Here is a 16,885-nt window from a genome sequence, read left to right as displayed (position 1 = left end):
TCTTCCTCTGTGCTGGGTGAGAGATACCTCAGTACCTATTCTTCCTCTGTGCTGGGTGAGAGGTACCTCAGTACCTATTCTTCCTCTGTGCTGGGTGGGAGGTACCTCAGTACCTATTCTTCCTCTGTGCTGGGTGAGAGGTACCTCAGTACCTATTCTTCCTCTGTGCTGGGTGAGAGATACCTCAGTACCTATTCATCCTCTGTGCTGGGTGAGAGGTACCTCAGTACCTATTCATCCTCTGTGCTGGGTGAGAGGTACCTCAGTACCTATTCATCCTCTGTGCTGGGTGAGAGATACCTCAGTACCTATTCACCCTCTGTGCTGGGTGGGAGGTACCTCAGTACCTATTCCTCCTCTGTGCTGGGTGGGAGGTACCTCAGTACCTATTCATCCTCTGTGCTGGGTGAGAGGTACCTCAGTACCTATTCATCCTCTGTGCTGGGTGAGAGGTACCTCAGTACCTATTCATCCTCTGTGCTGGGTGAGAGGTACCTCAGTACCTATTCATCCTCTGTGCTGGGTGAGAGGTACCTCAGTACCTATTCATCCTCTGTGCTGGGTGGGAGATACCTCAGTACCTATTCTTCCTCTGTGCTGGGTGAGAGATACCTCAGTACCTATTCTTCCTCTGTGCTGGGTGAGAGATACCTCAGTACCTATTCCTCCTCTGTGCTGGGTGAGAGATACCTCAGTACCTATTCCTCCTCTGTGCTGGGTGGGAGGTACCTCAGTACCTATTCATCCTCTGTGGTGGGTGAGAGATACCTCAGTACCTATTCTTCCTCTGTGCTGGGTGAGAGATACCTCAGTACCTATTCTTCCTCTGTGCTGGGTGAGAGATACCTCAGTACCTATTCCTCCTCTGTGCTGGGTGAGAGGTACCTCAGTACCTATTCATCCTCTGTGCTGGGTGAGAGGTACCTCAGTACCCATTCATCCTCTGTGCTGGGTGAGAGATACCTCAGTACCTATTCATCCTCTGTGCTGGGTGAGAGATACCTCAGTACCTATTCATCCTCTGTGCTGGGTGAGAGGTACCTCAGTACCTATTCATCCTCTGTGCTGGGTGGGAGGTACCTCAGTACCTATTCCTCCTCTGTGCTGGGTGAGAGATACCTCAGTACCTATTCTTCCTCTGTGCTGGGTGAGAGGTACCTCAGTACCTATTCATCCTCTGTGCTGGGTGAGAGGTACCTCAGTACCTATTCCTCCTCTGTGCTGGGTGAGAGGTACCTCAGTACCTATTCATCCTCTGTGCTGGGTGAGAGGTACCTCAGTACCTATTCATCCTCTGTGCTGGGTGAGAGGTACCTCAGTACCTATTCATCCCCCGTGCTGGGTGAGAGATACCTCAGTACCTATTCTTCCTCTGTGCTGGGTGAGAGGTACCTCAGTACCTATTCATCCCCCGTGCTGGGTGAGAGATACCTCAGTACCTATTCATCCTCTGTGCTGGGTGAGATACCTCAGTACCTATTCATCCTCTGTGCTGGGTGAGAGATACCTCAGTACCTATTCACCCTCTGTGCTGGGTGAGAGGTACCTCAGTACCTATTCTTCCTCTATGCTGGGTGAGAGGTACCTCAGTACCTATTCCTCCTCTGTGCTGGGTGAGAGATACCTCAGTACCTATTCCTCCTCTGTGCTGGGTGAGAGGTACCTCAGTACCTATTCCTCCTCTGTGCTGGGTGAGAGGTACCTCAGTACCTATTCTTCCTCTGTGCTGGGTGGGAGGTACCTCAGTACCTATTCCTCCTCTGTGCTGGGTGGGAGGTACCTCAGTACCTATTCCTCCTCTGTGCTGGGTGAGAGATACCTCAGTACCTATTCTTCCTCTGTGCTGGGTGAGAGATACCTCAGTACCTATTCCTCCTCTGTGCTGGGTGAGAGATACCTCAGTACCTATTCCTCCTCTGTGCTGGGTGAGATTTACCTCAGTACCTATTCATCCTCTGTGCTGGGTGAGAGATACCTCAGTACCTATTCCTCCTCTGTGCTGGGTGGGAGGTACCTCAGTACCTATTCCTCCTCTGTGCTGGGTGAGAGGTACCTCAGTACCTATTCCTCCTCTGTGCTGGGTGGGAGGTACCTCAGTACCTATTCTTCCTCTGTGCTGGGTGAGAGATACCTCAGTACCTATTCCTCCTCTGTGCTGGGTGGGAGGTACCTCAGTACCTATTCTTCCTCTGTGCTGGGTGAGAGATACCTCAGTACCTATTCCTCCTCTGTGCTGGGTGAGAGGTACCTCAGTACATATTCTTCCTCTGTGCTGGGTGGGAGGTACCTCAGTACCTATTCTTCCTCTGTGCTGGGTGAGAGATACCTCAGTACCTATTCTTCCTCTGTGCTGGGTGAGAGGTACCTCAGTACCTATTCCTCCTCTGTGCTGGGTGGGAGGTACCTCAGTACCTATTCATCCTCTGTGCTGAGTGGGAGATACCTCAGTACCTATTCACCCTCTGTGCTGGGTGAGAGATACCTCAGTACCTATTCACCCTCTGTGCTGGGTGAGAGATACCTCAGTACCTATTCTTCCTCTGTGCTGAGTGAGAGGTACCTCAGTACCTATTCACCCTCTGTGCTGGGTGAGAGGTACCTCAGTACCTATTCCTCCTCTGTGCTGGGTGAGAGGTACCTCAGTACCTATTCATCCTCTGTGCTGGGTGAGAGGTACCTCAGTACCTATTCTTCCTCTGTGCTGGGTGGGAGATACCTCAGTACCTATTCCTCCTCTGTGCTGGGTGAGAGGTACCTCAGTACCTATTCTTCCTCTGTGCTGGGTGAGAGGTACCTCAGTACCTATTCTTCCTCTGTGCTGGGTGAGAGGTACCTCAGTACATATTCTTCCTCTGTGCTGGGTGAGAGGTACCTCAGTACCTATTCATCCTCTGTGCTGGGTGAGAGGTACCTCAGTACCTATTCATCCTCTGTGCTGGGTGGGAGATACCTCAGTACCTATTCATCCTCTGTGCTGGGTGAGAGGTACCTCAGTACCTATTCCTCCTCTGTGCTGGGTGAGAGGTACCTCAGTACCTATTCTTCCTCTGTGCTGGGTGAGAGGTACCTCAGTACCTATTCATCCTCTGTGCTGGGTGAGAGATACCTCAGTACCTATTCTTCCTCTGTGCTGGGTGAGAGGTACCTCAGTACCTATTCATCCTCTGTGCTGGGTGAGAGATACCTCAGTACCTATTCCTCCTCTGTGCTGGGTGGGAGGTACCTCAGTACCTATTCTTCCTCTGTGCTGGGTGAGAGGTACCTCAGTACCTATTCATCCTCTGTGCTGGGTGAGAGATACCTCAGTACCTATTCCTCCTCTGTGCTGGGTGGGAGATACCTCAGTACCTATTCCTCCTCTGTGCTGGGTGGGAGGTACCTCAGTACCTATTCCTCCTCTGTGCTGGGTGGGAGGTACCTCAGTACCTATTCCTCCTCTGTGCTGGGTGAGAGATACCTCAGTACCTATTCTTCCTCTGTGCTGGGTGGGAGGTACCTCAGTACCTATTCCTCCTCTGTGCTGGGTGGGAGGTACCTCAGTACCTATTCCTCCTCTGTGCTGGGTGAGAGATACCTCAGTACCTATTCTTCCTCTGTGCTGGGTGAGAGATACCTCAGTACCTATTCTTCCTCTGTGCTGGGTGGGAGGTACCTCAGTACCTATTCTTCCTCTGTGCTGGGTGAGAGATACCTCAGTACCTATTCATCCTCTGTGCTGGGTGAGAGATACCTCAGTACCTATTCTTCCTCTGTGCTGGGTGAGAGATACCTCAGTACCTATTCTTCCTCTGTGCTGGGTGAGAGATACCTCAGTACCTATTCTTCCTCTGTGCTGGGTGAGAGGTACCTCAGTACCTATTCTTCCTCTGTGCTGGGTGAGAGATACCTCAGTACCTATTCTTCCTCTGTGCTGGGTGGGAGGTACCTCAGTACCTATTCTTCCTCTGTGCTGGGTGAGAGATACCTCAGTACCTATTCTTCCTCTGTGCTGGGTGAGAGGTACCTCAGTACCTATTCTTCCTCTGTGCTCTGTGTGTGCATATGTTTTGTGTGTATGAGTGTGTGTGTCTATATAGGGGTGTCTGCCTATGGACAGTATATATGTGTACTCATGCACACATGCGTGTCTATACGTGTATATATGTATGGGGGCATCTGCCTATTTATATCGGTGTTTTTGTATACGTGTACCCATGCGCGTGTGTCTACGTGTATACATGTTTGGCGGCGCCTGCCTATTTATATCTGTGTATAGGATGTCTGCATACGTGTACACACGCGTGTGTATCTACGTGTATACATGTTTGGCGGCGCCTGCCTATTTATATCTGTGTATAGGATGTCTGCATACGTGTACACACGCGTGTGTGTGTGTGTGTACAAGATGCGCGCGCAGGCCAGCGCATCTGAACCCCACATGACACACGCGTGTTCCCAGCCGCGGCTCATCTTACAGGAACAAAGGAATTCCAGCGGCCGGGAGAAAAGCTTTCACCGGTTTACACGCAGGAATGCAGAGTCACACGGACATCTGCTGCTCCTCAGCTCCCACCACCAAGGGCAGCTTCAAACACTGGGAACACGCCAAGGAAGGGGCGGGGGGGGGGGGGGGCAGAGACACACTGAGAAGGGACCACGTGCAGCGGTCACTCCCCCCCCCCCACAGCGTGACACAGTGACACACTCATGGGGGGACCCTGTGCAGTCTGTCACTCCCCCCGCAGGGTGACACAGACAGAAGGGAGCTATGAGCCTGTCCCTCCCCCCGCAGGGTGACACAGTGACAGACAGAAGGGAGCTATGAGCCTGTCCCTCCCCCGCAGGGTGACACAGTGACACAGACAGAAGGGAGCTATGAGTCTGTCCCTCCCCCCGCAGGGTGACACAGACAGAAGGGAGCTATGAGCCTGTCCCTCCCCCCGCAGGGTGACACAGTGACACAGACAGAAGGGAGCTATGAGTCTGTCCCTCCTCCCGCAGGGTGACACAGTGACACAGACAGAAGGGACACTATGGGACATGGTGTCTGTCCCTCCCCCCCGCAGGGTGACACAGTGACACAGGCAGAAGGGACACTATGGGACATGGTGTCTGTCCCTCCCCCCCGCAGGGTGACACGGTGACACAGACAGAAGGGAGATATGAGCTTGTCCCTCCCCCCGCAGGGTGACACAGTGACACAGACAGAAGGGAGCTATGAGTCTGTCCCTCCCCCGCAGGGTGACACAGTGACACAGACAGAAGGGACACTATGGGACATGGTGTCTGTCCCTCCCCCCCGCAGGGTGACACGGTGACACAGACAGAAGGGAGATATGAGCTTGTCCCTCCCCCCGCAGGGTGACACAGTGACACAGACAGAAGGGAGCTATGAGTCTGTCCCTCCCCCGCAGGGTGACACAGTGACACAAACAGAAGGGAGCTATGAGTCTGTCCCTCCCCCCGCAGGGTGACACAGTGACACAGACAGAAGGGAGCTATGAGTCTGTCCCTCCCCCACAGGGTGACACAGTGACACAGACAGAAGGGAGCTATGAGTCTGTCACTCCCCCCGCAGGGTGACAGTGACACACTCATAGAGGACCCCCGTGCAGCTGTCTGTCACTCCCCCCGCAGGGTGACACGGTGACACAGACACATGGGACCCCGTGCAGCTGTCGGTCACTCCCCCGCAGGGTGACACGGTGACACAGGCAGAAGGGACACTATGGGACATGGAGTCTGTCCCTCCCCCCGCAGGGTGACACAGTGACACAGGCAGAAGGGACACTATGGGACCTGGTGTCTGCCGCTCCCCCCCGCAGGGTGACACGGTGACACAGACACATGGGACCCCGAGCAGTATGTCACTCCCCCCGCAGGGTGACACGGTGGGTCATACAGACGCCTGTCCCTCACACTGCAGGCGTCACGATCACGCCCCTAGGGACCTCACGTCACCGCCGGGGGGCAAGTGAGCGAGAATGAAAGTGTTAACACCCCCCGGCCCCCCCGCGGCGGATCACTGGTTCTCGCCCCCCCGCAGGCGCGCTCTTTGCGCTCTCTCCTGTGCGAGCAATGTCCAAGAGATTGCGGCCGGGATAAACCCAGTGACAGGCAGGCAGTGAAGGGTTAACCCCATGCTGCGGCCGGCTCTCCCCCCCCCCCCCCCCTCATTGCTGCACGGGGAGGGGGGGGGGGTCAGCGGAGCGCGCACTAACGCTCGCGTGTGAAGCTCTGCCGCTGCGTCACAAGGAATATCCCATAATAAGGAGTTCCCTGAGGGAGCGAGATACATCTAATCCCAACGCCCCCATACCCCACCTATTACCCCATATACCCCCTCCCTATAACTCCTCCTATTACCCCATATACCCCCTCCCTATAACCCCCCCTATTACCCCATATACCCCTTCCTATAACCCCCCTATTACCCCATATACCCCTTCCTATAACCCCCCTATTACCCCATATACCCCTCCGTTTACCCCATATACCCCTTCCTATAACCCCCCTATTACCCCATATACCCCTCCTATTACCCCATATACCCGCTCCCTATAACTCCTCCTATTACCCCATATACCCCTCCCTATAACCCCTCCTATTACCCCATATACCCCCTCCCTATAACTCCTCCTATTACCCCATATAACCCCTCCCTATAACTCCTCCTATTACCCCATATACCCCCTCCCTATAACTCCTCCTATTACCCCATATACCCGCTCCCTATAACTCCTCCTATTACCCCATATACCCCTCCCTATAACCCCTCCTATTACCCCATATACCCCCTCCCTATAACCCCTCCTATTACCCCATATACCCCCTCCCTATAACTCCTCCTATTACCCCATATAACCCCTCCCTATAACTCCTCCTATTACCCCATATACCCCTCCCTATAACTCCTCCTATTACCCCATATACCCCCTCCCTATAACTCCTCCTATTACCCCATATACCCGCTCCCTATAACTCCTCCTATTACCCCATATACCCCTCCTTATAACCCCTCCTATTACCCCATATACCCCCTCCCTATAACTCCTCCTATTACCCCATATATTCCCTCCCTATAACTACTCCTATTACCCCATATACCCCTTCCTATAACCCCTCCTATTACCCCATATAACCTCTCCCTATAACTCCTCCTATTACCCCATATATCCCCTCCCTATAACTCCTCCTATTACCCCATATACCCCCTCCCTATAACTCCTCCTATTACCCCATATACCCGCTCCCTATAACTCCTCCTATTACCCCATATATTCCCTCCCTATAACTACTCCTATTACCCCATATACCCCTTCCTATAACTCCTCCTATTACCCCATATACCCCCTCCCTATAACTCCTCCTATTACCCCATATATTCCCTCCCTATAACTACTCCTATTACCCCATATACCCCTTCCTATAACCCCTCCTATTACCCCATATACCCCTTCCTATAACTCCTCCTATTACCCCATATACCCCTCCCTATAACTCCTCCTATTGCCCCATATACCCGCTCCCTATAACTCCTCCTATTACCCCATATACCCCTCCCTATAACTCCTCCTATTGCCCCATATACCCCCTCCCTATAACCCCTCCTATTACCCCATATACCCCCTCCCTATAACTCCTCCTATTGCCCCATATACCCCCTCCCTATAACTCCGGAGTTAAAAATCCAGGCATCCCACTCCAAAGGTCAGCATGTTAAAGAGCCAGGGTAACAGGGAAGAGGTTTCTGGGTCAGGGAGGGGCGCACGTGAGACGCTGTCGGAGTGTGATCCAGGAACCGCAGCGTGTGATCTGGGTCAGCGCCAGCGCGAGTCGGCCTAACAGACCTTTAATTACTACCCGTAATAGTTACATAACAGCGCGGCACCCTGGGAAAACGCTGCCCCGGGGGGGGGGGGGGAGGCACCGAGGCCGGGGGGAGCGGAGGCCGGGGGGAGGCCGGGGGAGGCACGGGAGCTGCGGGGGAAGTCCCTGGGAAAACGCTGCCCCGGGGGGGGGGGGAGGCACCGAGGCCGGGGGGAGCACGGAGGCCGGGGGAGGCACGGAGGCTGCGGGGAAGTCCCTGGGAAAACGCTGCCTGGGGGGAGGCACGGAGGCCGGGGGGAGCACGGAGGCCGGGGGAGGCACGGAGGCTGCGGGGGAAGTCCCTGGGAAAACGCTGCCTGGGGGGGGAGGCACGGAGGCCGGGGGGAACACGGAGGCTGCGGGGGAAGTCCCTGGGAAAACGCTGCCTGGGGGGGAGGCACAGAGGCTGCGGGGGGAAGTCCCTGGCAAAACGCAGCCCAGGGGGGAGGCACGGAGGCACAGAGGCTGCGGGGGAAGGCACGGAGGCTGCTGGGGAGTCCGTGGGAGGCACGGAGGCTGCGGGGGGAGACCCTGGGAAAACATGGCCCGGGGGGGGGAGTCCCTGGGAACACGCAGCTTTGGGGGGAGGCACGGAGGCCGGGGGAGTCCCTGGGAACACGAAGCTCGGGGGGAGGCACGGAGGCTGTGGGGAGTCCCTGGGAACACGCAGCTCGGGGGGAGGCACGGAGGCTGTGGGGAGTCCCTGGGAACACGCTGCCCGGGGGGAGTACCGGAGGCTGTGGGGAGTCCCTGGGAACACGCAGCTCAGGGGGAGGCACGGAGGCTGGGGAGTCCCTGGGAACACGCAGCTCGGGGGGAAGCACGGAGGCCGGGGAGGCCCTGGAACACGCAGCTCGGGGGAGGCACAGAGGCCGGGGGAGTCCCTGGGAACACGCAGCCCGGGGGGAGGCACGGAGGCCGGGGGAGTCCCTGGGAACACGCAGCTCTGGGGGAGGCACGGAGGCTGTGGGGAGTCCCTGGGAACACGCAGCTCTGGGGGAGGCACGGAGGCCGGGGGAGTCCCTGGGAACACGCAGCTCGGGGTGAGGCACGGAGGCTGTGGGGAGTCCCTGGGAACACGCAGCTCGGGGGGAGGCACGGAGGCCGGGGGAGTCCTGGGAACACGCAACTCGGGGGGAGGCACGGAGGCCGGGGGGGAGTCCCTGGGAACACGCCAGCTCGGGGGGAGGCACGGAGGCCGGGGGAGTCCATGGGAACATGCAGCTCAGGGGGGAGGCACGGAGGCTGTGGGGAGTCCCTGGGAACACGCAGCTCGGGGGGGAGGCACGGAGGCCGGGGGAGTCCCTGGGAACACGCAGCTCGGGGGGAGGCACGTAGGCTGTGGGAGTCCCTGGGAACACGCAGCTCGGGGGAGGCACGGAGGCTGTGGGGAGTCCCTGGGAACACGCAGCTCGGCGGGAGGCACGGAGGCCGGGAGAGTCCCTGGACACGCAGCCTCGGGGGGAGGCACGGAGGCCGGGGGGAGTCCTGGGAACATGCAGCTTTGGGGGAGGCACGGAGGCTGGGGGGAGTCCCTGGGAACACGCAGCTCTGGGGGAGGCACGGAGGCTGGGGGGAGTCCTGGGAACACGCAGCTCGGGGGGAGGCACGGAGGCTGTGGGGAGTCCCTGGGAACACGCAGCTTTGGGGAGGCACGGAGGCTGGGGGGAGTCCCTGGAACACGCAGCTCTGGGGGAGGCACGGAGGCTGGGGGGAGTCCCTAGGAACACGCAGCTCGAGGGGGAGGCACGGAGGCCAGGGGGGAGGCACGGAGGCTGTGGGGAGTCCCTGGGAACACGCAGCTCGGGGGGAGGCACGGAGGCCGGGGGGAGTCCCTGGGAACACGCAGCTCGGGGGGAGGCACGGAGGGCCGGGGAGGCCCTGGGAACACGCAGCTCGGGGGGAGGCACGAAGGCTGTGGGAGTCCCTGGGAACACGCAGCTCGGGGGGAGGCACGGAGGCTGTGGGGAGGCACGGAGGCCGGGGGGAGTCCCTGGGAAAACGCTGCCCGGGGGGAGGCACGGAGGCCGGGGGGAGGCACAGAGGCCGAGGGAGTCCCTGGGAACACTACTTCCAATCACGCGATCTACTCCGAAGATACTCGCTACTCGGCGGCCAGACGCCGGGGAACGAGCGGGATGTCCCAGTGGACCCGACACAATGGCCGCCATCCAACGCGTACATGAAGTGGTTTCCCCCCCGAGTAATGAACACGATCCATCACTCGGAGACGATGAAGAAGCATGTGATTGTCTACACCTCAGCGTGTGAGTGTGAGTGTGTGTGAGTGTGTGTGAGTGTGTGTGTGAGTGTGTGTGTGAGTGAGTGTGTGAGTGTGTGAGTGTGTGAGTGTGTGAGTGTGTGAGTGTGTGTGTGTGAGTGTGTGAGTGTGTCAGTGTGTGAGAGTGTGTGAGTGAGTGTGTGAGTGTGTAAGTGTGTGAGTGTGTAAGTGTGTAAGTGTGTAAGTGTGTGGAGTGTGTGTGTGTGTTTTCCGCGGCGTAACGAAGTGTAGGTAATTGAATAGAAAAGTGCGCTTACACGTACACGCACAGGGAGGTGCGCCATCTCGCCTTGAGAGAACGTCTCTCGGGGACCCCCCGTGAGCGCGACCTCGCTTCCGGAGTCCCTGCGCCTAGCGGTAACGACACCCGATTGGGGCGTCTTCTCCCTGCGCAGCCGGCGCGCCCCCCGCAGCGATCCGGGGTGTCGTTACCGCTAGACGCACGGACTCCGGGAAGCGAGGCGCGGTCACGAGGGGTCCCGAGAGACGTTCTCTCAAGGCGAGATGGCGCACCTCCCCGCGCGTGTGCGTGTACTTTGCGTTACGCCGCGCAGAACGCGCCCTCTCTGATCTCCTTATCCGCCGGACAGACTCGTATCGGGGAGCGGGTCAAGGTGAGAGAGGAGAGAGGGGGGATTCCCTGTGCAAACTCTTGCTGAACCCGCAGTGACCTCAGAGAGAAGGGACAGCCAGTCTCAGATCGGCCCCCTCCCCAGTCTCAGATCGGCCCCCTCCCCAGTCTCAGATCGGCCCCCTCCCCAGTCTCAGATCGGCCCCCTCCCCAGTCTCAGATCGGCCCCCTCCCCAGTCTCAGATCGGCCCCTCCCCAGTCTCAGATCGGCCCCCTCCCCAGTCTCAGATCGGCCCCCTCCCCAGTCTCAAATCGCCCCCCCCGCAGTCTAGATCGGCCCCCTCCCCAGTCTCAGATCGGCCCCCTCCCAGTCTCAGATCGGCCCCCTCCCCAGTCTCAGATCGGCCCCCTCCCCAGTCTCAGATCGGCCCCCTCCCAGTCTCAGATCGGCCCCCCTCCCCAGTCTCAGATCGGCCCCCCTCCCCAGTCTCAGATCGGCCCCCTCCCCAGTCTCAGATCGGCCCCCTCCCCAGTCTCAGATCGGCCCCCTCCCCAGTCTCAGATCGCCCCCCCCCGCAGTCTCAGATCGGCCCCCCTCCCCAGTCTCAGATCGCCCCCTCCCCAGTCTCAGATCGGCCCCCCTCCCCAGTCTCAGATCGGCCCCCTCCCCAGTCTCAGATCGGCCCCCCTCCCCAGTCTCAGATCGGCCCCCCTCCCCAGTCTCAGATCGGCCCCCCTCCCCAGTCTCAGATCGGCCCCCCTCCCCAGTCTCAGATCGGCCCCTCCCCAGTCTCAATCGGCCCCCTCCCAGTCTCAGATCGGCCCCCTCCCCAGTCTCAGATCGGCCCCCCTCCCCAGTCTCAGATCGGCCCCCTCCCCAGTCTCAGATCGGCCCCCTCCCCAGTCTCAGATCGGCCCCTCCCAGTCTCAGATCGGCCCCCTCCCCAGTCTCAGATCGGCCCCCTCCCCAGTCTCAGATCGGCCCCCTCCCCAGTCTCAGATCGGCCCCCTCCCCAGTCTCAGATCGGCCCCCTCCCCAGTCTCAGATCGGCCCCCTCCCCAGTCTCAGATCGGCCCCCTCCCCAGTCTCAGATCGGCCGCCTCCCAGTCTCAGATCGGCCCCCTCCCCAGTCTCAGATCGGCCCCCTCCCCAGTCTCAGATCAACCTGTTTACAGACAGAGTGCAAATCACCCGAATAATTATAGGGCTCAGATTACCCTACTTAACCCCGTCACTGCCATTAGTGCACCGTGCGCATCGGGAGGGACTGACCCTTAACCCCGTCACTGCCCATTAGTGCACCGTGCGCTTCGTTTGGGACTGACCTCTTAACCCTGTCACTGCCATTAGTACACTTTGCCCCTAGGAGGGACTGACCCCTTAACCCTGTCACTGCCATTAGTACACTTTGCCCCTAGGAGGGACTGACCCCTTAACCCTGTCACTGCCATTAGTACACTTTGCCCCTAGGAGAGACTGACCCCTTAACCCTGTCACTGCCATTAGCACACTTCGCCCCTAGGAGGGACTGACCCCTTAACCCTGTCACTGCCATTAGCACACTTCGCCCTAGGCAGGGACTGACCCCTTAACCATGTCACTGCCATCAGTACACTTTGCCCTAGGAGGGACTGACCCCATAACCCTGTCACTGCCATTAGTACATTTTGCCCCTAGGAGGGACTGACCCCTTAACCATGTCACTGCCATTAGTACACTTTGCCCCTAGGAGAGACTGACCCCTTAACCATGTCACTGCCATTAGTACACTTTGCCCCTAGGAGGGACTGACCCCTTAACCCTGTCACTGCCATTAGTACACTTTGCCCCTAGGAGGGACTGACCCCATAACCCTGTCACTGCCATTAGTACATTTTGCCCTAGGAGGGACTGACCCCTTAACCATGTCACTGCCATTAGTACACTTTGCCCCTAGGAGGGACTGACCCCTTAACCCTGTCACTGCCATTAGTACACTTTGCCCCTAGGAGAGACTGACCCCTTAACCCTATCACTGCCATTAGTACACTTTGCCCCTAGGAGGGACTGACCCCTTAACCCTGTCACTGCCATTAGTACACTTTGCCCCTAGGAGGAGCTGACCCCTTAACCCTGTCACTGCCATTAGTACACTTTGCCCCTAGGAGGGACTGGCCCCTTAACCCTGTCACTGCCATTAGTACATTTGCCCCTAGGAGGGACTGACCCCTTAACCGTGTCACTGCCATTAGTACACTTTGCCCCTAGGAGAGACTGACCCCTTAACCCTGTCACTGCATTAGTACACTTTGCCCCTAGGAGAGACTGACCCTTACCCTGTCACTGCCATTAGTACACTTTGCCCCTAGGAGAGACTGACCCCTTAACCCTGTCACTGCCATTAGTACACTTTGCCCCTAGGAAGGACTGACCCCTTAACCCTGTCACTGCCATTAGTACACTTTGCCCCTAGGAGAGACTGACCCCTTAACCCTGTCACTGCCATTAGTACACTTTGCCCCTAGGAAGGACTGACCCCTTAACCCTGTCACTGCCATTAGTACACTTTGCCCCTAGGAGGGACTGACCCTTAACCATGTCACTGCCATTAGTACACTTTGCCCCTAGGAGGGACTGACCCCTTAACCCTGTCACTGCCATTAGTACACTTTGCCCTAGGAGAGACTGACCCCTTAACCCTGTCACTGCCATTAGTACACTTTGCCCCTAGGAGGGACTGACCCCTTAACCATGTCACTGCCATTAGTATTGCCCTAGGAGGGACTGACCCCTTAACCCTGTCACTGCCATTAGTACACTTTGCCCCTAGGAGGGACTGACCCCTTAACCCTGTCACTGCCATTAGTACACTTTGCCCCTAGGAGAGACTGACCCCTTAACCCTTGTCACTGCCATTAGTACACTTTGCCCCTAGGAGGGACTGACCCATTAACCCTGTCACTGCCATTAGTACACTTTGCCCCTAGGAGAGACTGACCCATTAACCCTGTCACTGCCATTAGTACACTTTGCTCCTGGGAGGGACTGACCCCTTAACCATGTCACTGCCATTAGTACACTTTGCCCCTAGGAGAGACTGACCCCTTAACCATGTCACTGCCATTAGTACACTTTGCCCTAGGAGGGACTGACCCCTTAACCATGTCACTGCCATTAGTACACTTTGCCCCTAGGAGGGACTGACCCTTAACCATGTCACTGCCATTAGTACACTTTGCCCCTAGGAGGGACTGACCCCTTAACCCTGTCACTGCCATTAGTACACTTTGCCCCTAGGAGAGACTGACCCTTAACCCTGTCACTGCCATTAGTACACTTTGCCCCTAGGAAGACTGACCCCTTAACCATGTCACTGCCATTAGTATTGCCCCTAGGAGGGACTGACCCTTAACCCTGTCACTGCCATTAGTACACTTTGCCCCTAGGAGGGACTGATCCCTTAACCATGTTACTGCCATTAGTACACTTTGCCCCTAGGAGGGACTGACCCCTTAACCCTGTCACTGCCATTAGTACACTTTGCCCCTAGGAGGGACTGACCCCTTAACCATGTCACTGCCATTAGTACACTTTGTCCCTAGGAGGGACTGACCCCTTAACCCTGTCACTGCCATTAGAACACGTTGCCCCTTGGAGGGACTGACCCCTTAACCCTGTTACTGCCATTAGTACACTTTGCCCCTAGGAGAGACTGACCCCTCAACCCTGTCACTGCCATTAGTACACTTTGCCCCTAGGAGGGACTGACCCATTAACCCTGTCACTGCCATTAGTACACTTTGCCCCTAGGAGGGACTGACCCATTAACCCTGTCACTGCCATTAGTACACTTTGCCCCTAGGAGGGACTGACCCATTAACCCTGTTACTGCCATTAGTACACTTTGCCCCTAGGAGAGACTGACCCCTCAACCCTGTCACTGCCATTAGTACACTTTGCCCTAGGAGGGACTGACCCATTAACCCTGTCACTGCCATTAGTACACTTTGCCCCTAGGAGGGACTGACCCATTAACCCTGTCACTGCCATTAGTACACTTTGCCCCTAGGAGGGACTGACCCCTTAACCCTGTCACTGCCATTAGAACACGTTGCCCCTTGGAGGGACTGACCCTTAACCCTGTTACTGCCATTAATACACTTTGCCCCTAGGAGGAACTGACCCCTTAACCCTGTCACTGCCATTAGTACACTTTGCCCCTAGGAGGGACTGACCCCTTAACCCTGTCACTGCCATTAGTACACTTTGCCCCTAGGAAGGAGTGACCTCTTAACCCTGTCACTGCCATTACTACACTTTGCCCTAGGAGACACTGACCCCTTAACCCTGTCACTGCCATTAGTACACTTTGCCCCTAGGAGACACTGACCCCCTTAACCCTGTCACTGCCATTAGTACACTTTGCCCCTAGGAGGGACTGACCCCTTAACCATGTCACTGCCATTAGTACACTTTGCCCCTAGGAGGACTGACCCCTTAACCATGTCACTGCCATTAGTACACTTTGCCCCTAGGAGGGACTGACCCCTTAACCATGTCACTGCCATTAGTACACTTTGCCCCTAGGAAGGAGTGACCTCTTAACCCTGTCACTGCCATTACTACACTTTGCCCCTAGGAGACACTGACCCCTTAACCCTGTCACTGCCATTAGTACACTTTGCCCCTAGGAGGGACTGACCCCTTAACCATGTCACTGCCATTAGTACACTTTGCCCCTAGGAGGGACTGGCCCCTTAACCCTGTCACTGCCATTAGTACACTTTGCCCCTAGGAGAGACTGACCCCTTAACCATGTCACTGCCATTAGTACACTTTGCCCTAGGAGGGACTGACCCCTTAACCATGTCACTGCCATTAGTACACTTTGCCTTTAGGAGGGACTGACCCCTTAACCATGTCACTGCCATTAGTACACTTTGCCCTAGGAGAGACTGACCCCTTAACCATGTCACTGCCATTAGTACACTTTGCCCCTAGGAGAGACTGACCCCTTACCCTGTCACTGCCATTAGTACACTTTGCCCTAGGAGGGACTGACCCCTTAACCCTGTCACTGCCATTAGTACACTTTGCCCCTAGGAGACCGCTGTCCAGCAGCTGTGACCAGACACCAGAAAGGGAGGGCAGCTGGGGGTGATGACCCGCTGACCGCGCCGTGACATCACACACAGAGGGGGAGTGAGCCAGGCCGGGGCCCGCCCTTACCTTTTTTCATCTGGCTCTGACAAGCAGTCCAGGCCGCTGAGATCCTGGTCCATTCAACGCAATTCCATCCAGAACCAATCAGAAGAGACCAAGGCGGGCTCCGCCCCCAGCTGCGCGAGGCACATGGGGCGCGGCGGTCACATGGGGGCTCCGTGTGCCCGCGGACAGACCCGGGGGGGGGGGGACGGGGCACCCGGGGGGGGGGCCACTGCAAGACAAGAGCATTCCCGTTAGCCTTCACTGCGCGGCATAATGGTGCAGAGTATCTATACACTGATAATGATCACGCCGCGCTGTATAATGATGCAGAGTATCTATACACTGATAATGATCACGCCGCGCTGTATAATGATGCAGAGTATCTACACACTGATAATGATCACGCCGCGCTGTATAATGATGCTGAGTATCTATACACTGATAGTGATCACGCCGCGCTGTATAATGATGCAGAGTATCTATTCACTGATAATAAACACGACGCGCTGTATAATGATGCAGAGTATCTATACACTGATAATGATCACACAGCGCTGTATAATGACGCTGAGTATCTATACACTGATAATGATCACGCCACGCTGTATAATGGTGCAGAGTATCTATACACTGATAATGATCACGCCGCGCTGTATAATGATGCAGAGTATCTATACACTGATAATGATCACGCCGCGCTGTATAATGATGCAGAGTATCTATACACTGATAATTATCACGACGCGCTGTATAACACACACACACACACTCTATATATATATATAACACACACACACACACACACACACACACACACACACACACACAATATATATATAACACACACACACACACACACACACACACACACACACACACACACACACACACACACACACTCCGCTGTTAGCAGGACCCTCCCGTGTCTGGGATCTGTTTCCAGTTAACGGGATGAATGTTAAAGACGCAGATAATGGAGTCAGGGTCACGGCCTGTC

At 56.6% G+C, this 16,885-nt stretch overlaps 1 protein-coding gene across 1 annotated transcript in view; it reads right to left on the bottom strand.

Annotated features, from left to right (window-relative positions):
* Window positions 1-16,086, bottom strand: part of LOC142477070 (thyroid hormone receptor alpha-B-like) — a gene marked incomplete at its 3' end in the record, with an annotated part of 54,902 nt that extends 38,816 nt beyond the window's left edge. The window contains exon 1 of the mRNA XM_075582124.1: window positions 15,910-16,086. Coding sequence (XP_075438239.1) covers window positions 15,910-15,962 — 53 coding nt within the window. The remainder of the gene's footprint in view (window positions 1-15,909) is intronic.
* Window positions 16,087-16,885: the final 799 nt, after the last annotated feature.

The sequence above is a fragment of the Ascaphus truei genome, unplaced genomic scaffold, assembly GCF_040206685.1.
Source record: "Ascaphus truei isolate aAscTru1 unplaced genomic scaffold, aAscTru1.hap1 HAP1_SCAFFOLD_1914, whole genome shotgun sequence".
Classification (NCBI taxonomy): Eukaryota; Metazoa; Chordata; class Amphibia; order Anura; family Ascaphidae; genus Ascaphus; species Ascaphus truei.
The sequence above is the reverse complement of the archived record's forward strand: the minus strand, read 5'-3'. Positions and strand labels throughout refer to the sequence as shown.